At 42.7% G+C, this 24,818-nt stretch overlaps 1 protein-coding gene across 1 annotated transcript in view; it reads left to right on the top strand.

The window, feature by feature from the left end:
• The window catches only part of ARHGEF4 (Rho guanine nucleotide exchange factor 4), a 205,676-nt gene that overhangs the window by 68,888 nt on the left and 111,970 nt on the right, over positions 1 to 24,818 (top strand). The window contains exons 3-5 of the mRNA XM_064435811.1: positions 9,983 to 14,512; positions 18,231 to 18,563; positions 23,879 to 24,008. Coding sequence (XP_064291881.1) covers positions 10,811 to 14,512; positions 18,231 to 18,563; positions 23,879 to 24,008 — 4,165 coding nt within the window. The 5' untranslated portion in view covers positions 9,983 to 10,810. The remainder of the gene's footprint in view (positions 1 to 9,982; positions 14,513 to 18,230; positions 18,564 to 23,878; positions 24,009 to 24,818) is intronic.

Genomic DNA, 24,818 nt, shown 5'->3' with positions numbered 1-24,818 from the left:
AGCCCAAATGCAGGGCAAATGTGTAAGAAACAACCACTGAAGGCCAGCAGGGGCAGCTGAGGAGGGGAACCCTCGTGTTTTATGCACATGCAGTGATTTGGACGAGGAGTCAACCTGAAGATAAAGCACATGACAACAAAAGGGGGAAAAAATCTTATCTGACTATCAAAACCAGGCTGACTTTGTTAGCAAAGCTCTTACTCAAAGCTATCAAGAATATGCAGAGTTGGCATATGTCTTAGACTGAGGCATATGAAAAAACAATGCTCCTGTTATTGATAGCTCATGGTAGGGGTGCATGTTTCACTGAGTGTCACTTGGAGCCCTGCTAAAATCACCTCAACAGTGCAAAATATGGTACTATACTTTTCCTCCCTATTTGCTCATTCTTTCTATTTTTCCCATTCTCTGCTGCCTCCACTTTGACATCATGGCACCTTAAAATGCCATAGGAAGGAGTCTACAATTGTGTTAGGGGCATTTCTGTGCTGGCAATCCAGGGAGGCTCCAGCTGATGTATATATGCACAGCTTTTAGTCATGTCTCTTTCCTTACAGTCCTTGAGGTTTTTTCCCTTGTTTACACAGTATTCTGTGTGGGGAGATCTCAAACCTTCAGAGAGGTATTAGACCCAATGGAGAAATTAAAAGATACAATTAATGAGCAGGGACTGAGGTGGTTGAATGTCTGGCTTTGCTGCAGGTGCTCTGGTATGACTAGAGTGAGTAATTAACTGAACCAGTTAATGAACGTAGCACTTCCTCCCTCTCCCCATTTCCCTCCCTCTATCTTACATAATTAAACACCATGGGGCAGACACTCTCACCTTGTTTATCCAGCACTATTGGTCATGGGCCTTGCAGCATCTAGGAACTCAGCAGGATGTGCCAGAGAAAGGGTGTTTGGAGTAATAATACTGCAGCAGGGCTGATAAAAAAGGACAAGCATGACCACAGAAACATTAGTTTAAAAGCAAACATTAGTTTAAATGAGGAGGGAGCTGCAGTGGCTGAGTGTATTGGGCAATTCGTGGCAATGCTTCCAGTGGTGGCAGGAAGAAGTCAAGAAAGGCAGGATTTTGTATCAATCACTGCCTTGCATTTCCTGGGCTTCATGTAGGCCCTTTCCTCCAGAGTCCTCTTTAATTAACACTGATTTATAATTCTGCAGATTGAAATCTTGACTAAACAAAGAAAGACTGGTTTTAAAAGCAGACTGAGTGGTTAGAGTGGTTATAAGATAAACAAACTATATATCTCATGACCTTCAGCTTCCAATTTCACTGAATTGATGATAACTGAGGGAATACCAGTGGATGTCTTGTGTCTACTTCTATATGCACATATACACTTGGGATTTCTTGAGCCATTGTCTTTAGTGGGGTCTTTTTTTCCAATAGCTTTTCTCTTTAGAGAAATTCACCCTGTCTATAAAATATTTGCTGTCTTTATACTCCTTTAAGTCAGTAATCCTTCTATAATTTCTCAACAGCACTCTGAAAAAAAAAAAAAAACCAAAAAAAACCAAAACCTAATTGAATTTGAAAAATGTAAATTTCTCTGTTCTAAAGTGTAGTGACAAATGTACTTGCAGCAGAGTTACCATGGAAGGACACACCATCACAGCACTTGCTGCCTGGTCTAGAGCAAAAGTCTCCATTTCTTTACTCCAGGAATCCTTAGGATTCCCACTCAGCTAAGGGGTCAAGCCTTTAAACACTGTGAAGAGAAGCTAACTGTGGATGTTTGTTCATTTAGTGCAGAGTTGCAGGCCAGCATGACCTTTTAGAGAGTATACAAACTGCTTGGTGGATGTCAGTACTCGAGGCTCCTGGGCTGCAGAACGCCAGAGTTCAGCATGGCCCTCTCTTGGAGCAGGATTCACACAGTTCTAGGTAGGACTTCTGGTCTGTGCACAGCTGAGTGATGCCTCTGCCAGACAGCCTCAATCTCCTGTAAGAGCACCTGCCTTGCAGAAAGGTTCATGGTAAAATTCACACAGAGACAGATGGACATTTGCTCCATGATTCTGAGGCAGGACCTTCCCTGTGGCCAGGTGTGTTAGATTTCCTTTTTAGTACAAAAAGTGAGGCTTAGTCCCCCATTTCATGAGAAATGTTATCTGCTCATATTTTCGCACTCTATCTTCTGCATAAACTTGTGATTATCTTTTGCTGGGACAGTACTGAGTTTTCCCTATTGAAATAAAAATAGAGAAAGGGTGTGAGTGAGGAGGAATGTTGCCCTGGTTTTATAAGGCAAGCAAAATATATCCCAATTTTCATGAAAAGATAACCAACCATCTAACAATATAAGCTTTCCATATGTTGAAGGCAGAAGCACAATGAGGCAATGAGCAATATCTTCCCTTGAGATTTGCCAGCAGAGGGAGTGTTGCAGTGCAATGGTCGCAGATTATCCTAGAGCAGGGAAACTGCTGGAGTCTGAATTTTAGCTGTCTGTATTTCAAATTTTGTTTCACATATTATATTGCCATATTGACCAAAAAAGGATTTTTATATTTCAGAACAGTAGCAATATTAATTATTGATATAGTCTAAACTTTACATTTCAAGAGTGAAATGACACTACATAGCTAGTGCCATGGCTAAAATGTAGGGTTTCATTTGGTACAGATCAGCTGTCAATTTGTGAGAATAAATCTACAAATATTTTCATAATAGTTATGTCTCATATTGCTGCACTGATAAAAAAATGTATTTCTGATGCAATCTGCAGCTTGTAAAACTGAATGGAAGAAATAAACCACAGATAAAAGATACAGAGAGCCATGAACTTTTCAGTGTTGTGCAATCATTTTGTACAAATAACCTATCTTGCACATTTCTGCTTAACACAGGAAACCTTTATGGCTCCTCACTGCCTCACCTTTAATGTGCTGGGCAGTCCTGCCCGTCTGGAGCTAAAGCTGAGGGATTTGGTGATGAGGCACTGGAATGCAGCCTGTGTTTATTAGGGGCAGTGTGTATTTGTCTGTGCAAAGTGCTCTGCCCAGGCGCCTCTGCACCTCTAGATGGCTCCCAGATCCCACGCTCTGGAATCCCCCAAACCCTGGCCAACATTTCTGCTGAGCTCTGAGTGGCAGCAGAAGTGGCAGTGTCAAAGGGGAGATGCCGATTTTGGCTCTGGGCCATAAAAATTGGGGTTTTTTAAAAAAAAAACAAAACATTATAAAAATGGTTTTATAATTTTCCCAACTTTATGTTGGGATTGGCTTGTTGAGCGGAACTGGAGAAGCTGTGGGGTGCAGCAGACCCACTGCTGTGGTGGTGTTTGTCTGCTCTTGCAGTCCTGCACTGATCCAGTGTCACAGACAGCACCGTGGTGGGTGCCCAGGTCACCTCTGGGGCCAGGTTAATCCGGGCTCTGAGCAGAAACAGAGCACTCCAGCTGGTGGTGGGTGGGGGGAACATGTGGATAGATAGAAGGTAGGAGACTAGAGGTAGTGGTGAAGGTAATCTCACCCCTAAGGAGTTACAGCTGTGCTAATTATCAAGCATTAAGAACAAGCCTGCCCTTAATAGGCCACAGCTGGATCCAATGAGGAGGAGTATTGTAAAAGAGCAGGTTGGCTGATCGAGAAGTAAGATGGAGTTTGTTGGCTGTGCAGAGGAGAAGGAGTCAGTGCTGTGAGGAGCTGTTCATGAAAATCACCAAGAAGGTATGAAACCTTTGTAACAAGATGGCAACAGGAACACACTGAAGTTTTGGGAGTCATGGTGCTGTTATGATGGTCAGATATTTTGCTAATTTTGTGCCTTGTTTTGCCATTGGATCTAAGTCCTCCCTCCTGCCTTCGCCTGGTACCACCACCTCAAGTGATGGTAGGTGCCAGAGCCTTGCTCACCTAGTCCTGCTGATTTTGGACTTCTTTAACCATTTGGAGGATTCCCAGTGAAGGCACTGAATACAACTAGAGCAGGACATGCAGTGGATGTCCACGTGCTGTTTCCCCATGTCAGGAGTCATTAGCACAGTGCAAGTTCTACAAATCTACACAACTGGCTTTAAGAGATTTTTTAACTGCACCTCTTGGGAACAATGAAAAATCCATCTTTTGTGGAAAAGGGAGATACAATGTTTTATTGGCTTTGTATATAAATGGTTCTGTACATAAAAATGTTGCCACTTTAGATTGAGAGCCCTGCAAACAGTGCTATTGCTGTGCATAGATGATTAACAAAACATCTGTGTCACCCAACTGCTTAGTGCCAGAATTAATTTTGGATGCCTATACATATCTGCACTGGAGCAAGAACCTCCTGGGAAGTTGCTTTTCTCATCCATCTGTGAATTTTGTTTCCTCTGTGCAGTTAAGATGCAAATGTTCATGTCCTGCATCAAAAACAGAATAGGTTTTGCAAGGAAAATGCCATCATTCAGTGGTTATAGAGCACTTTCCCCAGTACCTGCAGAGGCTTTCATTTCTAGTGCCTTTCAGAGTGCCTGTCAAATAGCCATTTATGCTCAGAGCAGAATCAGTCTGAAGGTTCAGGACCTCTGCTGACAACAGCATCCCTGCTCAGCAGTCCTCATCAAGTCCACATGCTCTTCTTCATGCTGGTTTGCTCTTTATAAACATCTGTAGCACCTGTAATATCCACTGAGATGACAGGCAATTCAGAAAAAGTGGTTTTCTACTGACTAAGAAACGAAAGTTCTGTTTGAAGTTAATGTCTTTCAATCTACTTCTTTCTCATTAAGTGTAACAAGGTTTGTTTTTACAAGGCAGCAGTAAATAAAGGCAATTTAACAAAAGAGCTTGGGTATCTGGATTTGATCAGGAAGATAATTTGAAGCCTGGGGGACCTTATGTGGCTATTTGACATGATGTTTTCTGTGTAGTTTCTAATTTGAATCTCTGCTGGATCATTTTTCCAGCCACAGTTGATCGGTGCAGAGAGATTTGGGATGGGTTGCAGCTACTGCACTGTACCCTGCACTGTCGTCTCTTGTCTGAAGTCCTTTCCCAGAGGCAGCTTTTTGAGGGGTGGTTGTGTCATCATTAATTTAAGAGCCTTTCTCAAGTTCTGTGCTTCTGTGTTACATGAACCCTGAAAAACACAACTCTGGGCATATGGGAGGGCTCTCCCAAAGAATTTTGTTTACTCTTCAGAGGATAAATCTGTACATGCAAATGTATTTGCCACACAAAGTTCCCCTCAGGTAGGCCTGTGTCTCTTTACACCATGTATAATCCAACCCCTGACTGGCATCCAGTTTGCTTTAAGGATTTTTGGACAGGCTTTGCATTTACTTAAGCCTGAAAAAGTGTAGGTAAGTGGAGGCCATTAATTCTGGGTCTGTATCTCTTCCCCAAATATGTGTCAAGGGCTTTTTTTGTTATAGCCCAGTGGTGACTGAGGTGGTGTGGCTGGTTCCTTGGGACAGCAGTTCCATCACTGCCAGGAACCACTTCTGATGTCTGTGACAAAACTTCCTGTGAAGGGAGCACTTTTTGTGCTGTGTTTGCTTTAAATCCAAGAACATAATTCATGAAAAGCCATTTCTGTGGCTGTTCTTCTGGAAAGGCTTGGTGATCTTAGATCTTTTGAGGCATTTCCAACCTGGTTAACATCCAAGGAACATCCTAGAAGTAACATTATCTTGGGCAACCTTTGCCAGCCCAGCTGGAGAGACCAAGGGCCCTGAGGCCAGACTCCTCCTTCTCTATCCAAGACAGTCCCTTTCAGAACAGAGGTGTATCAAAGTCACAAAAAGGAGAAACTGGGTATTTCAAATGAGATTTCTGTCCTGGTACTGAGCACGCTATGTTTTTTTCCTCTGTTCCCTCAGCTCAAAATATCCATAATGACAATAACTAACAGTTCCCTGACCAGCACTTTTCAAACCCCAAGGCCACCTAAGTCACTACATGGCTGTAGAAAAATCTCAGCTTTTCACAGCTATCATTACACAGAGGCTGGATCAGTTTCATGCCAACATTTAGATATCATGGAAAGTTAAGAATTTAACTGATTCAGGATCCCTGGGAAGCCAAGGAGGAGTTCCAGACACTCAGTCATTTCAGAAGTTCCTTTCGGCTTATTTTTCGAACATACATGACAAGTGAAACCAATACAAGTGATTCTACACAACATTACAGCTGAAACCTGAAGCAGCTGTGTTAGCAATCTTACATTGCAGTGAAGGGAACGCTTTCATTCACTAGTTTTGTGTATCCTTCCTTTCCTGCTTTTTAAGTGTTAGAGTTCAGAGCACACAGCACTCTGCAGGATGAGACCTCCTGTAAATGATTCCCTCCTCCCTGCCCTGGGAATTGCACAATTCTTTTCCCTGATGTGCAAGCACTGAGCACACAGGACAACTGGCGTGGTCTCACCTGTTAATGGAACTGCATTTTAGTCTCATCTCATTGCAAATCAAAGACACTGGGCTGTGCCTTTCAAACAAGGTGTGAATGCAGATTTATGAAATGTATATTGATAGCAACTCAAGAGTTGTTACCATCACCTGTGGAGAAAACAATTGTCTGGATCCTGTGAAATATCAACTGAAATGCTTTCATGTTGTCTTGACTTCAGGGAAAAACTGTTCTGATGCTCTTTGAGCTGGAAATGAGGTGATAACTAGGCTCAGGTCCAAGTTAGTGGGAAAGCAAGTCAGACTTGCTTAGGGAACTTGCATCCAAAGTAAAAACAAAAGCCATCTAAATGGTCAGAGCCTTTTTGTGGTTGTGAAAATTAAAGATAAAATCCTTCATTAAAAGACTAATTGAAGTAAAACAATTTTCTGTTTAACCGCTCTGGTGTTAGAGAAAATTAGGGAGACACAATATTTGAGAAACTCACTATTGCTGTAATATAATATTGTGTGAGAAAATTATTCAAATATCAAATCTAGAGAAAAAATGATACCTGACTTTCCCACCAAATGAAAAATATTTAGAAGACAAGAGTGACTTAGCCCATGGGAGCAAATGCCACATATGAGGCCAGCCTGGATGGGAGGTATCTTATTTTATGGAGATAAAGTCTTCACACATCAAAGTCACAAAGTTTATTTTTCTGGTGACTTTAGTTTGACATGATTATATATGGCTACATGTAATAACAGCAAGACAGATCTGTAACTTCAATTTCATCCTATTTTCTTGGCACGTTTCAGAGATGTTAAGAGACATGCAAGAGAAAAGCAGTCAGGGGAGCTTTGCTGTGTTTTGTGTGTTGTTTGTGAAGTATGAAAGCCTTATTTCAGTACTCATTTTTCACATTTGTTCCAGGCCCTTGTCTTCTAAATGTTTATCTGCTCTGAGATTGAAGAGACGTATAAAAAACAACCCTGTCCATGGGTGATGAGGGTTTTTTTAGGAACCCTTCCCAAGAAAGAGCCATAATTGGTCTTTTGAAATTCTCAGTGTAATCTCATGCAAATGAAAGGCACAAGGGCTGTTATCTAATGGGCAGCCTTGCTGAGGATCAGTGCTGCACAAATATTCCCATGTGATTGTGTTGGGAGCACAAGGCTACGTCAGAACCCCTTGTAAACCTCCCCTTCTGCTCTGACTGAGTCCTTTAAACTCAATTTCTACAGAAAAATCCCAGTAAAACACCATGAGAAGTAGTCCCAGAAACCCTAACAAAATACAGCCAGTACAGGTTGGGAGAAAATAAAACCACATGTGACAGTGCACATGGTCAGAGCACAGTCTGGGCTTCCACAGACACTGAGAGACCTGCAGAAGGTACAAAATGCAGGTTCCTGGCTCTGTAGGGATTTCTTCCCTGGGCATTAGGGAAGTTCAGTGGGTCATGATGTCAGATTTACTAAAGGTGAGCTCTAGGCCTCTCCCTTAGGCAGAGGACCTGGCTAGACTGGTGGAAACCAAAATTTCCACATCCTCTTGCTCCTCAGGGGAGCTCCATCCCAGGCTCCATGTGGCAGACCTGGCCCTGCCAGGCTCATCCTGGCACTGGCTCTCATCCCCAGCAGCACTGGGGCTTGTGTTCAGTCCTGGGCTCAGTGCAAGACTGCTGGTTGGCATTACTTGGTGCCCTTCATACCTAGAAGTTGTTTCCTTATTTCCCACAAGTTGTGGAAGCAATTGTGGGGCTTTTGTTTCTGCTTTAAATGCATAATTTTGTATTGTACCCATTAAAAATAATGAATTTTGGAGGGGTCACGGCATGAATATCCTGACATAGCTATGTTTGGAATTATAAATGGAGCACAAGAGATTTTTGCCCTAATATTTTTGTAGTTTAATTCATAATTATCCTTGAGTACAGTTGGGCATCTTCATTACTTTGCTTCTACTTGCCTGAATAGTTTTTATCTCAGTTTCTTGCCATCTGTAAGTTTGTGTTCAGAAGAGTGTTGAGGAGGCAGAGCTGGTGCTGCTGAGCAGCTGCTGCTGCACTCACTGCTGTGTGAGCCAACTGCTCACACTGTGAAGTGCTGCTCTGAGCACCTCACTGCTGGTCACTCCTGTCCTGAGGACACTGGCATTTATTGCAGGACCTCAATTACATGTGTCACTGATTGCACACAGGAAAGGACACATTGCTCTGCTGGTTATGTAACTTGTGCTGCCACTGCAGTGCAATTTGATCAGGTTCAGAAGTGATTTTTGGACTTGTTTTGAAGTACTGAATTCTCCCCCTTGCCTCCTCCATTCAATTTCTATTTTCCTCCTTCTGCCAAGAGAAAATTCTTCTTATTGAGAAATTTTCATTTGGAAATAACTCTTGTGTCTTTTTTTTTCCAATTTACATGCTATGTTTTGGAGTCTAAAATCAGAAACTTTGTGACATGTTTTTTGATGTGATTTGCAATTTTTCTTCCCATATGAGGACTCACACTTCCTCCGTGACAAAGCACCCTGCTGAATGTGAGGTGCAGCTCAGGCTAAAGGATCCTGTGCTCTAGTTAGATGGATGCCATTCACTTGTGTTTTTTGGTTTTTTGTTCGGTTTGGTTTGCTTTTTTAAAATTTTTTTTTAGAAAAGTCTTTCATTGTTCATTATCTCAGTTTTCAGACTTTAAAATATACCAATTATTCTTGTGAGGGCTGTCACCAAACCTGGGTAAAGAGGCACCCAGCATTAGGGTTAAAGGCTGCCATCTATATTTATGATGCAACTCATTCTAGATACGAAGGGACTGAAGCTGAAATCAGCCAAGTATCTCAGTTGGGTGCATTGTAGAACTTCTGACAATAGCTGAACCTGAAGCTGACAGACAGCAAGCACTATTTTTACCTCAGGAAACTTTGAAGATACTTTGCTGTGACTTCATTTTCTGCTTCAAAGTTGAGAAATGTCCAGAGTTCTGTTGAAGAAAACAAGACTGAGGCTCTCCCAGGGTCAGCTATCTGTGACAAAAACATTTCCCAATAGTGACAGTGTGGTTTTAATCCTTCTGCTCAGAGCCAATGATTTGGGTGTGCTCTGATAACTGATCCACTTAGTGCTCCTGGTGTAAGCCTTCTGGAAAATGAGATTTAAAAGCTTTTTCACCTTTGGTACAGGTAATACCTGATTACTCAAGTGCAGTTATTCTGTATATATTTATGCCACATTTCTGTAATGCAGACACTAGTAATTACTTCCCAGGTTTTTCACACATCTGAAGATGTGTTCATTGGAATTTTTGCATCTACTGGCAAGGGATGATTTCCATTTGATGTATTTGAATGTGAAAAGTGTTTTGGTAATGGGCTATGAAAGATATGGCCAAAAGTAAAATTCTGGCCTCTGCATAATTACATATGAAAATGAAAAAAAGGTTAATTTAGAAACATTAAAGAAAAAGAAAAGAAGCAAGAAATAGTAAGACTTCAGGACCATCAAGAAGTAAGACACTTTGCAAGTAATAACTTGCAAATACATCAGTATGTATTGAATTAATTGTGTTCTGAAGTCCCTTTTCTAATAATAATTCATGTCAACCTGCTGCTGAGGAATATCATTGCTAAATCATTCTTTTTTGTTTATTCACAGACCCCACAGCCAGTTGAAAACTACATCAGTGAAGGAGAGTTTGAAGACGATCTGAGTTCTTCTACCCCGAGCACAACGGAGCTGGAGGTCCGTGGATCCAGCCAAGAAACAGATGAAGATTATTTTGAAACCGTGTCACATCAGAGCGGATCTTTGTCAGATGTAAAAACTGAGCCTTATGAGAGTGCATCAGACACAGAATCCCTTTCCAGTGACATAACTGGGAATGCTTGCTCAGATTCAAACTGCCTGTTTACTGGAAAAAAACCCCTGTGCTGTAATCTTCCCAAAGAAAAGGCAGAAACCTTCCATGAACTGAAGTGCTCCAGGCAACCAGAGTTCACCCAGCACGTACAGCTAGAATTGTCCTCCAAAATAAAAGAAGCACCAAGCAAAACTGAATTTTTCATCCAGTTTGCAGACTTAGAGGGTGAAGAATTGGGTGATGAAGAGCAAACGTTATCCAGTGATATTTCCATCACAGAGAGCCAAGTCTATGAAGAGAGCATTTTATCACAGGCAAAGAGAAAGTCTGTAACAGCACTGCAGAGTAAGGCACAGTTAGAAAGCAGGGAAGTGCAGTCCTGTACCAACTCAGTACTTACAGAAAATGATGTTGCAAGACTGAAGGAACACCCTGCAGTATTTAGCATTGCTTGTTTCAAAGCAAACTCAGAAAGTTGTTTGATTTTTCCTGAGGTACAGCAGTTTTCCTTCCGGTCAGATGCAGCACCAAGCTGTAGTTTGCCTAATCTTCATTTTGAAACAAATGGGCCTAACTGTAAAAGTGACACTGAGACATCTGACTGTAAGTGTGAATTAGAGTCTATGTCCAGTATAAAATGCTGCAGGAGGAATTCAGCTGACAGTGAGGACACTACAGGTAAAAGGATAAAACATGGAAGTACAGAGACCATGTTGACATCAGATTCACTCTTCTACCAGAGTTGCTTTAACCCAAAATCTTGGCTACCACAAAAAAGGTCAGAGATTACAGAAAGTAAAGCATGGCACAGTGTACCTGAAAATATCAGTGCTCAAAGGGAGACAGAATGTGTGGTAAGCTGTATTCACCCAACAGACAAATTTAGATGGTCATGCTCCAGAATACATCTTCAAGAGCCGGATTTTGAATACACTTGGAAAAACTTAGGAAGGGTGACTATAAGCTCTGAAAAGGCTATAGAAATAGAGGGCCAGTTTGGTATAAAAGAACCTTTTCTTGATACTGACACAGATTCAAAGGTGTGTCAGGTTTCCCAACCAGCAGCCTCTCCCCCGTGCATTGATTGTTATTTGCACTCTAAATCAGAGACGTGTGGCCTTAGCCCAGAGCCAGCTGGTACTTGTGCTGACATCTTAACATGGAGTGATGCTTGTGAGGAAAATCCAATCCAAAAGGAGACATCCTCTTCCCTGGATTGTGATCCAGGGATCAAAAATGCTGAGGAACTTACACAAAACAATGAGTACAAAGCTGAAGGAGATCTGGAAGTGAGCAGATTCCCATGTGATATTGGTGTTGAATTGGATACTGAGAGCCCTGCAGCTTCACATGCAGCTGTTCCTGCTGGTGTGGAAAGCAGAGACTGGGATTGCTCTGTAAACTGTGTTTCCAGTAGTGGAATACAGCACAACCATTTGAAGGAGAATGGCCTTGAATCTGAGCTGTCAGATACACAGATTATGGCAGGGGAAAGATGGGCAGATGATTCTTCTGATCTTGGCTTTGGTTGGAAAGTCCTGGAAACTGCAACGCAGCCAGATGGCAGTGACAGAGGGGCAGAGCATGGAGAGTCAGTGCAGCAAAATACAAATTGCAAAACTGGTGCCTTGAGGAGCCACTCAGAGCTAGGAACAAATGAACATCCTACTCATAAAGGAATGGATGAAGAGAGTGTCTTTGCTGTTGAAAGGACCCTCAGATCAGATTATATAAGGCAGGGAAAGGATTTAATGACTGCTCCAGAATTAAAGCCAGCCCTAATTATAGTCCCTGTGGAAGAGAAAGGATTACAGTCCAAACCACTGAATGATAACCTTCCTACTGAAGTGGTAGCTGAAAGATTGGGAAATGCAGTGAGCAAGGATTTGATGTCTCCTCATACTGTCAGTAAAGCTCATGGTGAGCCAGAGAGAGTTCTGAGTGGATGCTGTAACTGTGAAGAACAAATTCTGGCCACCCACCCCATTCCTGGCAGTGCAGAGGTACTTTCTGGTAGGGATACAGCTGAAGTAAAAACAGAAATTTCAGAAGAGAAAAGAGAGAAAACAGAAGCAGTTTCATCCTTAGGGCTCACCTGTAGTAATTCTGCTGTAGCAAGTGCAAAATTGGAATTCAGGAATGTTGCTGTACCACTAGGCAGTGATACGCTTCCTGCAGAAATTCAGACAGATCGATGTGAAAAACCACTTGTATGTGAAAAATCCCCCAGTGGGAGAGGTGTGAAGCTCTCTGAGGATGAGCACTGCAGAGCAAGGCCACTGGTGACTGGAGCAGTGACACTGGAAACCAGCAGCAGTGTAAGCAGTGTGTGCCAGGGAGCTGGGGCTGGTGTCAGCCTTGAAGGGCCCAGCACTGTAAAATCACAGGGTAGAAGTGGTGTGATGGTCTTTGAGGAAGGGCCCTGCAGAACAAAGAGGGGTTTTGAATTCAGGAGAGAACAGTTTGGAAGGTCAGGCTTTAGAAACCCTGGAAGAAGCAATGACCAGATGTCTAAGGAAGAGGAATTCAAAGCATATCGAAGCACAGAGGGAGGTTTGAATATTACCAGGGCAGTGACACTGGAAATGAGCAGCAGTATGAGCAGATTGTGGCAGGGAGATGGTGCTGGTGTCAGCCTTCACTGGCCCAGCATGGTCTCTGAACAAGCAGTAAGCAGGCGAGGAAAGGAAAGCTGTAAGGGCTCAAAGGAAGAAACAGGTATTTGTGAAGAACCCTCTCCTAGGGAAGGAAAGGAGGGCTCTGCTGCAGAAGACACCTCTAGCCCCAGCAAAGACAGTGCACTCAGTCTGGATGTGTCTGATGTCTTTGATGAGCCTCTGAACAGGGAGACCCACAGCACTTTCATGCTGGGCCTGGACAATGTAAGTACCTGCAGCACCAACAGCGAGGAACTGGATGAGAACCCATCCCACATCCTGGGCAGTAACAGCAATATTCATAAAGCTGTACAAAAGCCAACAAGGAATGAGTATAGTGGGAAAGCTTCCAGGTTTTTAGTATTCCCAAAAATGACATCTTTCAGGAAAACTAAGCCTGTCTCCTGGGAAAATCAGGGAAGCAGCAATATCTTTGGCAGCAAGGCAAAGATGGAAGAACTTGATGTTGGGAAAGATGATGAAGACACTGCAAGTTTACTGTCTTTCAAAAGTTGTTCATCTGGTTTAGTCTTCCACAGGAAGGAAAGCTACACCTCTGAGTACTCTGATGATGATGATTTATTTTATGAGAGACCTGCAGGATTTTTCAACAGATTGAGCCTGAGGAAAGCCTCTGGCTCTGGTCGGATACTGATGGAAGATGCAGATCGACAAGTTCCAGGTTCATCTGAAAACAATGACACTGAACCTGTGGAGCATTCAGGGATTAGAAAATCAATCCCTGAAAATGAACACAAAAGAAACAAAACCCCTGAGGGTAAGAAGTTCAGGACAAGGTTGGCCTTGGCGCACAAATCCCTCTCAAGCTTATTTGAGTCCAAATGTCCAGAAAAGGAGAATACTGAGCAAAGCTCAAAAGCACCAGTAAAAAATGAAAAGGAGAAAGCCAAACTTCGCCAGAGTGCCTGGAAAGCTTTTCTAAAGAGCAAGGAGGCAGATGGACTAAAAAGGCCTGTCTTAGTAAGTTTATCATCCACACAGGAGAGTCTTAATGCAGCTGATGGCCACGTGTTAACACCACTAGAGCAACAGTATAGTTCCAATAGACACACTTATCTAAAAACAGAAACAGATAATGGCTCCTCAACAGACTCCAACTATTTTGACAGCTCTGTGGAGCCTGTTGATGTCTCTTTACCTGCACGTATGTGGAGAAGACGAATACAGTCCCATGACTTGGGTATCAGATACTCACAGAGTTCAGACTGTGATGAACAGCAGGAGGTTCTGAGCAACAGTTTAAATACTTCCCTAGAGGAATACTGGATGAAATCTCCATTTAGCCCCACTGACTTGCAGTTGGCATTTAGTCAGTCAAGTCCATCATGTCCCCAGCTCTCCAGTTCTGATGGTAAAGACATGCCTTGTAGGCCCATGAGTCCCAAACCTCAGAGTTCACGATCCACTTCTCAGCACAAGAACTTGCGTTACCCTGGGCGAGTTTGTGCCGCTTCTATGATCTCTCTTGGGAACAGCTCTGGAGTGGAAAGCAGTCTGGAGGCTCCTGAGAGGCCAAAGACACTGAAACCCAGAGGAAGTCTCTTACACTCATTGGATGACTTCCAGAGGGATGACAGTGGCATAAGCAGCCAATCCCAGATCAGCTTAACTACAGCTTCTTCCATTAGTGACATGCTCCGAGATGAGGTGAGTTGTTGTCAGGGAATGATCAGGGAGTGGTTGGGTTTGCAGTCTTTTGCTTTACCATGGTTTAGGAATTTCAGTGAAACTCTTCAATGGCTTAATGGCTCATTGGTTAGATGAGTGCATAAATATTCCATTTGGTCTAAGATATGTAGCACTACTCATTCTCTCTGTTTCTGTTCAAGACTGTATGAACTGATGTGCTCTTAAGGGGAGGATTTGCTACAAAAATGCAAAGGAATGGAGAAATCACAACACCATTAAAGATTGTACAGCCATGTGTATATCTCCAGTTTTAAGCTGGGTTTTACCCCTCTTAAGGTAGAATTGAGCCATGTAGCTGGTGTAGAGTATATTAGTTTCTCATTGTGAAAGGCAACAAAGAAATCAATACCTAAGGCTAGCAGTCACTTTTTAAGAAGTAAAATCACTTTCTTTAGACAATGAGTAGCTGTCTTTTGAAGTACCATGTGTCTTTTGCAATCACCATAAGTACCTTTTGGTGCTACTAGAAGTCCTCTTTTGTCTTTTCTACAACAAACAGAAAAAAACCCCAAACTGCAGGCTCAGGGTCTCCCTTTCATGTTGTATTTTGTTCTAACCAAGGTAACGCATTAAATCCTTTGCACAGGCTGAATCTCATGGAACAGATTGGATCTTCAGTAGGAATTTTGTGATTGGCTGAGACTTCTAAAAGCAGAGACTTCCTCCGTCAGTGGGTTTTTAATCCCAGAGAGGATTTCCCAAGTTGTAAGTGGCTGGGAGCTTAGGAGTCTCTTTCAGTGGCTAAGCACAACCCCCAGAGTGACTGAGTCTGAGCTGTAACTGAGATCCCAGAACATGCCTTGACCATGCTACTTTTTCACTATTATTGCTGATGAGTTTTGACATTAAGAAATGGGAGAATAATTTTTTTTGAGCAGATTGTCAGAAGTGGTACTTGAGAGAGTGCATGAACTTTTGCATACCCCAAGCAGACAATTTTCAGAGGGTTCATTAATCTGGAACTGCTTGATCAATTCATAACAGCTGAGGGCTGCTTGCATTCAACTCAAATGACCCTCACACAGCTTTTGCTGCTGTTGCCTTTTGCCTCTCACATCTCAGCTTGCATAAGCCTTTAAGATACCCTCCAAGATGGTCTTATCCTGCCCTTTCTTCATACCCTCTTTTTTCTATAGAAACAAAGATAGGCAGAACCATTGCTTCAGCTAGCCAAGTCTTGAAAACCTCCATTGATGAAGGTTTCACTGCCTCTATGGGAAACATATTCCTTGAGAAATATTGTTTCCTAATGCCCAACAAGAATTTTCCAAGCTGCATTTCTGGCCACTGTCTTGTGGTGCTGTCTGGCACTACTGAGAAGAGCTTGGTTCCATCATCCATATAAATATAAAGGTGTTGGTGACTGCTCTTACACTGCCTTTAGTGCCCTCTTATAAGCTTGAATAAAACCAGCTCTCTCAGCCTCTCCTCATATTCCCAAATGAAAGTGTTTATGTTAATTGGCTTGGGGTTTTTTCTAAAGCTGTCTGGAATCCAAAGAAGTGTTTGGGTGGCAGTTTGAGAAGTGAGAGCTGTAGTATCAGAATTCCAGGGGGGAAAAGGGGAAGAGAATTTTCTTTATTCCCTTCTGTGCTTTGCTTTAGTTGAAATCTTTGTTTTATGGGCACCAGGTTAACCTACAAACTTAATACTGCACACTGCATTCCCAACAAGAGACTGCAGCCTAGGAAAAAGCAAGAGGCTTGGACTATACACACTGTCAACAGATGAAGCCTCTCAGAGGATGAATAAAATCATTGACCTGTAAATTACAGCTCAAAAGAACATCTAGAAAAGAGTGTAGAGATGAGGCACATGTAAAGCCTTGAAAAGGCAAGTCTACATGCTGTAATGTAAGCATTAGGAGCAAATAAATAATTACTTAAATTGATTGCTAGATTAAATTATTCAAAGAAAACCATAAAATATTTAAATGGCATCTAAGACATATAAAAACAGTTTCATTTTCCTGATTCTTCTAGAGGCTGTAGAATATGATATTTGAAATTGGACAAATGCAGCTGGAGCCTAGAAATTAATGCAAATGTCCCAGCTTTCAAAACACAACATCTAATCCATTAAAATAGATAGGGCTTTATTTATTTCCCTTTTCATGACATTATGAAATGAAGTAGAATTGCACCCTGTATTTTTAAGCAAAGCTGTATTTTCAGGAATCTCTGAAATTACAACAGACACTGGGCAAAGTGTATTTCCAGTGTTAAATCTTTCCAAAATAATTATCATCTATACACTAAGGATGGTCTTCCTTATGTATGATGCTTCCTAAAGAGATCATAAAATTCAATTTATTGGTGAATTTGAAGAAAAGTAATTTTCTGTTCTACATGAGTAAAGACGTTAGTGCAAAACATATCTGTAATAGTGAAGCTCTTGAGCTGACTTCCCATTGTGCCCTCCAGGATGGGGATTTGTATTTACTCCCCAGCCCCAGCCAGGTATTTTTATAGCTGAGTCAGCATTATGTGTGTTAATGCTGTGCCAAACTGCACTGGATCAGCTCACCCTGGACACCTCTGGCTACCACTCAGGTAAGCAACTCCTCTGAGCCTGCTGGAGCACACACCAGCCTCTATCTCATTGCCTGCTAATGGTTGACATTTCCCAGGTTTCATCCAGGGCAAAGATTTTATGCTGCAAACAGCAAGACAGAACCATTACCAATTTGCCCATCTGCCAGGCCCTTCATACATGTTTAATTAATCTGTTCATGGCACGATTTTACTTGCATAAATTGTGTTACTCAGCAGGCAAGAACAAACTGTCCTAAAATGTCCCATGTTTGGAGTTCACTTGTTCTTCTCCTTGCTCCTGTCCTGGGGTTAAGCACAAAACACCTTTTTCACACAATTTTTTCTTTCTGGACTGTGGCATGTCTTACCGGGGACAAAGAAGAATTGACCTGGAATTGTTGATTAGTTGAAAAGAGATAGGAAGTACCTGTGATGGTTTGAGGGTTGTTTTATTTGGGTTCTTCAAGTCATCTATGAGAAACTGGACAGATACTATTGTCAGGATTTTTTTGTCATGAGACTCCTGAGTTCACTCATTCCCCAGTGTTTTTATCTCCTACCTTAAATATTATTGATTCTCACACTGATGCTACCTGGAGTAGTAGCTGGTTGCCTAAGGGCACACTTGATTTCAAGTTGTTCTAGTACAAAAACTGTAATTTTGTGCAACCAGTCAAATGGGAGCAAAGGGCAAAGCTGTGCAATTCCTTACTCTTGGCCCAGCATCAAGCAAATAAAGTGGATAGTGTAAAGAAGCACAGGGCTTAATATATCAGACCTGCAGGAGCCTTTTCACATTGTATAACTGAAGTACAGTTGGAAAACTAGAAACAGACAAGAGGTAATTTTTCTATTTTCAGAGACATCATCTGTCTTTGTAAACAATATTTTAGAGACAGAGTGACCTAAATCCTGGTGAAATGTCAGTGTGATATGCCATCTAAAATGAGGGTGAACAGCGCCAGGGAGTGTACATTGCACCCTCAAAGGACAGCAGAGCTGCTGCTTCAGGGTGGAGTGCTCCTAAGTGTTTTCTTCTGAATGGTTCTGTGGCTGAATAACTGAGCTTTGCCATCTTCTGTTGAAACTGACTTGAAGCAAACAAAATTTCCATCCAACAAACCCTGTGTTTTCACCTGCAGTTTGTAAAACAGGAGTCTAAACAGCCATGTCAAACAGCAGCTGGGAAGAGGCCAAGTAAGAAATGGGTTCCCCACCGCAAAAGGAGGCCCCCCCGGGTCCCACCATGCCCTGTCTCCACCCTGGAGAGCAGAGCCTGCAGGCTCTCCTTCCCTGCTCCAGATGAAAAAGCCAAGGAGATGCCAGAGAGGAGGAGGAAGAGACCCAAACCCCTCTATAAGTGCTTCAGCTTCGATGATGTTTGGATGGAGAGGAATCAAAAAAGGAAGCTAGAGAAGGAGACACAGCCAGAGGGAGGGGTTCAATTGCAACATCTCCCACAGGACCCCTCAAAAGTAAGAAGCCATACACTGACCTCCTCGTTCTCTGGCATTGTCTTCCTCTCTGCTCCAGCTGTTTCTCTCTGCTGTCATCATGTTCCTGTCCTTACACTTTGTCTGGTACCACTTCTGTCAGCATTTCTGTGGGCCTGGTACTCTGTGCAGACTGCAGAAACACCACACTGGCCCTTAAGTGATAACATCTGAAGGTGGTGGGTTCCTTATCTTCTGAAATCGAACAGTTCATGCCCTGGGAGATGCTGGAAATAGAATGCGAGAGAATCAGGTTGTTTTGTGAGCTGAGTGATGGGGAGGGCAAGGGGCAAATCAAAGTTCCTTTAAATCAATATAAATTAAACTGATGACATTTCATTCTGTGCCCTGTGGTTGTTGCTTTATAACTTTAATAACAGACTTTAAATTAGACTTCCCTTGTATCTGAAGCCAACTCCACAACTCCTACTGAAGCAAATTCCTGCTGTGAAACACTCAAGAGAACATTGCCATTGGATTTTTAGCTATTAATATTCTCCTCTCCACTGAGGGAGACTTTTAGTTCAGCATTTTGATTGCTTGTGAAAAACTTTGTGGCTGTTGTGACTCACACTGATGGCATCTGTTACTTTTGGATCCAGAGCTAAGGTCTGTTCCCTTCAGGGAGAGTCACAAATCTCTATCCAAGAGCCAAAATTAGCCTTAATACATACAAAAGAACTTCTGGGGAAAAAAGACATGAGATCAAGGGATGCTCTATGAAGCCTCTCATGATAATATTGGGAAAGTTTCTGATCAAGCTTGAAATCACGTAGCAGATACACAAATAAAACCTTTCCTCAGGGTTTTCTGTTTTGGTCTGTTATCTGTATTTGTTTCCCTTTCTCTCTGTTGTCCTGGTTGCTTGTCTCTTGTTATTATATTAAAATGACAATTTTGGAGAGGAGATGAGGCCTCAGTAGTCCTATTACCACTTCAGAATATGCTTGAGCTTATGTGCACTGATAGTTCTGTGAATGGTGAAGGGGAAACATTGGCCTACCCACAATGGCTTGCCCAGAAGACAACCTGTCCACCTGGGAGAGCTCCCTCAAACTGACAGACACCTGGGACAGTGAGCCAGGCTAATCCCAGAAACAGGGGTTCTGAAAAACTGCACCCTGTTCCCCTCTTCGTAAGGAAAGAGATTACAAATCTGGGCTATTTTGTATGTGTTGGGATCTTCAACACAAAGTGTTGCCAATTGCTGCCTGGATGAGTGCTGGATATGATTCTCTGATGTGTTTCCCACTCTCAGTTCAGTGAGGATGCTTCCCTGGCTCAGCTCCCTACTACCTATGTGATGGAGACAATTGAGTATTGCGCTTGAGGTGTATGTATGTTAGGATTTAAAAAATTTAAAAATAAATTACTTGGGTTACTTCTCTGCCTTGGTCGAAGTTCTGAGTGCTTAGTGCTGTACAGGGATGAGGCAGGCTAGTGAAAGTGAATGCCTGGCTTACACAGGGTCAGGGATTAACAGAAATCAGTGAAATGTACTAAAAATATTTCTCACAATTCCTGGGTAGTGATGGAAATCTAGCCCGTGCTGCAGGGCATGTGGGCCAGCACTGAGCCCATTAACGCTGCTAAGAGGAGTGACCAGCTCCCTCAACAGCTTCCCCTGGAGCCATCAGATTACACAGCTTGAATGCTGTCTGCTTTGCTGATTGACTGCACATTTGGAGGCTGCCAGAAAACAGCTTCTCCTTTAAGCATTTCCACCCTTATTTTCTGGTGCAAACTTACCTCTAAATTGCTATCAGCTGCACGATGATTTGCAGCTGCCCCTGTGCCCACGAGGCCCCTCTGAACATCACCTGCCCCGGGGCTCTTGGGCCTCAGTCAGTTTTCTGGTTCATTCTTCTCTGGGTACAAGTGTCTAGGTAGGTTTGGGGTTTACTGTTTCTGTCTATTTGTGTTTTGTAGGTTGTTGACACTTTAATCTTTGTAGGCAGGCCAAGAAAGCAAAATGCTGGCTTAATGAGAGGACTGTGGGGATTCAAAGTCTCTTTTTTTTAATGCCCATATAACTGAATTTATTGGCCTGTGCTTTTTATTTATAATAGTAATCACACAGTTTCATTTTCTTATTATTTTATTTTGTCTTTGCAATGCTCTGGTCCTGTAATAATGCTGGTTTATTCATACTCCCAAGTGTCTTGGGAGCGCTGTCACAAGCTGCAGTGTTTGAGGGCAGTTTTAGAAGGATGCTGAATCCCTTTTAATAAGATGGAACAAATTATCCCAAAAGAAGCACTGAAAGATGTTCATTGTATGTTGTGGTTTTGTGACTGCAACGAGGGGACTGTATGGGGCTTTGGAGAGCTGAAATTACAAGTCTGATGTTTTCTGACACGGCTGCCTTGGGATGTGTGGCTTCTGTTGTGACAAGTCACATTGTGTTAAGTCAAGATCAGGTCAGCCCACTAGGTGATGTAATGCTGCAATATTGGGGAAACAACTTAATGGGGCAGAGCAGAGAGGAATTCTTGCTTATTCAAGGGCTGATTTCTGGTATCATTCTATCATTCAGATCAATATACAGAGAGGAACATAACAGAAATATAAGGATAGTCTGAGAGCTGGCAATTAAGACAGGGAAGAATAGACAAACAATCAAGAAACTACCTATAAGCTAAAAAACAAACAAAACAACTCCAAATCCAAAAACACTTAAAATGCTAGTTCCAAACAATTCTATATATTGTGGATTTTTTTTTTTCTTAGGTCCAGTAAACTGCTCTGCTTCCTTAAATGGTACAGCCTGTGTAAATTCCCAGTCAAACTCAAAGCTTGACCCAGCTGTCCCTTATAACGAGATGCTGCCAGTAACAAGCTGAGCAGCTTCTGATCTCAGCCCTTAAAGTCTTAATACAACACCCCCATGTTGCCCACCCCAAGGGGAAGAAGAGAAACATAGCTGTGGATGAATCTATCTTCTTTTGCTCGTCCATAGGCTTTGCCCTTCACATGGTGATGGGTTTCAGGCTGTAGCCTGGGGTCCTCTTGCTTGTTTTTCATGCAGGAGAAGTTCCCTCACTGGAGCAGAGACAATGCCCCAAACCACTGACATATGGAATGCTGTAATGGCAGTGGGCTCTGTTTTGGGAATTATTCTTGCTCTGAACTGCCTGTCTATTGCCATCCAGTGCTTTCCTGTTTTGACAAAAACTTAAACCCTGGCTGTTAAGCTTGATGCCTCTTGAGTGCACAGCAATAGAAGCACAGGCATGGCTTCTATGTGCATTTGTTTGAGCACAGTTTGTGCACTGCCAAATTAGAGAGATTCCTAAAAGGCCCATCAGGGGGCTATACCCAGAGGGGGTGTCGTGCAGAAAAAGCTCTTTTATTTTGAAAGAGAAATGAGAAGCAGTGAAAAATAGATCTTTAGCTCATTGCCCTGAATATGACTTCTGGAAATCTGATTTTACCCCATCCAAAATCAGAGAAAATGAAGTTTTGTTGTGTAGTACCATGGTTTGAGCACTGTGGATAACTCGGATAGACTTCAAGAGGGAAATGGATACATTTTGAGGAGGGGATTTAATGAGGGAAGTTTTCCCCTGACGTGCACCTGACAAGGCATGGGTATAAAACAGAGACCCAGCCTCTGCCTGGGATGAACTGCTGTGCATAAGAGCATAGAAATAACCTCTGGAACCTCTGGCAGAAAATACAGGAGGGAGGACCTTTACTATGGTCTGCTCCCTCATTTCTCATCCTCTCCCTTGCAGGTTGTGCAAACCCTGCCCACATGTTACTAACACTGCTGAAAATGCTTCTTCTCCTGGCTTAGAGTTGTACAGGCCTGTCTTCCATGCTATAGGAATTAAATGATGTCTGTACCAGAATTTGCTCTGATGTCCCAGAAATTAATAAGAATGGAGCAGTTGTAACAGCTTTAGGCCAAGGTTCTGCTTTCTAGTCTTAAACAGAACAACAATGCTTTCTATCACCTTTCATGTAAATAACTTAGACTTTATCCTTGACATTTTCAGAGCTGTGGCCCAGCAAGCTTGATTTTCACTGTCACCAGAATAGTGTGTGTTCCTACTGGACCTTTGCTGTGGCTTTTCTAGTAAAACAGGCACTGCTCAGGTTAATTTGAACATGGTTCATGCTGTCCCTCAAGAGATGATTATGATTTGTGCCAAAGTATTGGCAGTGTTCTTTTTGTTTTGGGAAAGTTAAGTCCATGAATAGAAAACCAAACCAGCCATGAGCAGCAGCACTTTCAGCTGTGTGAGCACTGTGTGCTGGTTAGTTTTGGAAGGAAGGTTTTGGCTATTGGCCATCAGGAGAGGTTTCAGCATCAAGGCTGGTCAGCAGACTTTCTGCTGATAGGACGTGCTGTGAGCTGGTGGGAAGAGGGAAAGATCCTAGAGAGAATACCAGACCGCAATATTTCAAGTTCCTGGCTCAGAGAAGGATGGATATGTTGTAACTCAATGTCAGTGGCAAAAGGAAGGGGCAATAGTGATAGACATGAAAAACTGACTGTGCCCATGGGACCAGTGCTTACTTACCAGCTGATCTCCCAGCCACTGATGTTTTTGGTGTGTGGCAGCCACAGGAGAGAAAAGAGAGAAAAGGAAAAAGGGATAAAAGCATACCTGCAGCATATCTTAATTACTACATTCTGTATTAGCAGCCATGAGCTATGTATATGTGTCTCTATGTTTTCCCCTTTAAACCAAAAAAAGTTAGTAATTCAATGACATCTGGCAGTGGTATAGAGTTTTCAAAGTTTCATTAAGTTCTATAAGTGTTAAAAAATCAGCCAGGTAGAGGAGAGTGTGAGAACTCTTACTTGTATCTCTAGCTGAAGAGAAAAATATTGCTATCCACATTCTGTATGGTTGGGGACTGTTACAATAAATCTCTGAAGGGAAAAGCTTTATTTTCATGTTATATACCAGAAGAGGACCTATTAGTCAGAAAGCTTCAGGAATAGCTCTGCAGCTGAGGGGATGACTCCTTGTAGTGATATTAACCCCTCACCCCACCACTAGAAACACTTCAAAGGAAGGAGTGAAACTTTCTGTGAATGGAGGTGTGTGTGGCTGTATGTGAAGTATGAATCTGTTCTTATCACCTTGCAGTTTTCCTTGCCTTCTCACTGTTTCCTAACATTTCTAGCCACAATCATCCATGTGTGTCCACTAACTTACTGCTTGCTTACACGGGCAGGTATCAGAGGTGGGAAGAGGTGCTCTGGGATGAATGCTAAATTTTGTCCTGCGGGGCATCTAAACTTCATGTTTGTTGCCTTTGTTTTCCCTGTCCTGTTGCAGGCTGAAGTAAGTCCATCCACCACATCTCCTGTTGCCTTTGACGTCCTGCCACTGAAGCTGCATCCCTTTTCCCAGAGCACGCCGACAGGCCTGGACTGCGTGGGCTGGAAACGGCGCGTCTCCGCTCCCGGTGCGTACGCTGCCCTGCCGGGGTGGGCATGAGGAGAGAGTCAAGCTCTGCTTTGCTGAGTGGGATAAGCATTCTAGCCTGTTTATGATGATTGCTGCATCCGTGTCTCAGCAGGAATCTGCTTTAGAGCAGAATCTTTCATGTGCTTCTCATAGTCGGGTTTGTTTTCTCCCTGAGTGGATGAACAGGGTGCTGTTTAAAGGCATGGCCAGCTTTTTAGTGAAGAAGAGATCACTCCTTGCAATGATAGTGTGCTTGATGGAGAAACATTGTGCTGTCTCGTGAGAACTCTGTCTCACCTATGATGATGTCACCTCTATCACACTCTTGAATTAGATTTCTGCAGATGGAATAGACTCTGCCTTGTGTGTGCTGGAGAGCACTACAGTGGGTATGGTGAGATTCCTCTCAGGTTGCTAATTAGGCACTAAAGAAACTAAATGAGCCTCTAGAGACAGAAGTTTCCTGTACTTTAAATCCTCCTAAAGAACAAGTATGCTGTGTTTTCATGAGGAATGCACGTGAAGTATCATGTCTGCTTAGTTTCTGATGACTGACACTTTCTCAGAATTAAAATGTAACTTGCACAGATTATTAAACTGTGAGATGTTTCTTTGCCAGGTTTTTAAATTCTCCATCTGACAGTGCCTGCCCAAACACTGCTGATATCTCTATCACAGCACTTTGGGCTGGAATAAGGAAAACAGAATTCAGAGGAATTGTTTGCCGGTTAGGAACCTAGCCAGGAAAAGCCAGCCACAGTTGGGTGCCAAACTGCCATTTCTGCCTCAGAAGGTCTCTGTACCATCG

The sequence above is a fragment of the Passer domesticus genome, chromosome 11 (assembly GCF_036417665.1).
Source record: "Passer domesticus isolate bPasDom1 chromosome 11, bPasDom1.hap1, whole genome shotgun sequence".
Taxonomy (NCBI): Eukaryota; Metazoa; Chordata; class Aves; order Passeriformes; family Passeridae; genus Passer; species Passer domesticus.
This window is presented reverse-complemented; position numbering and strand designations above follow the sequence as displayed.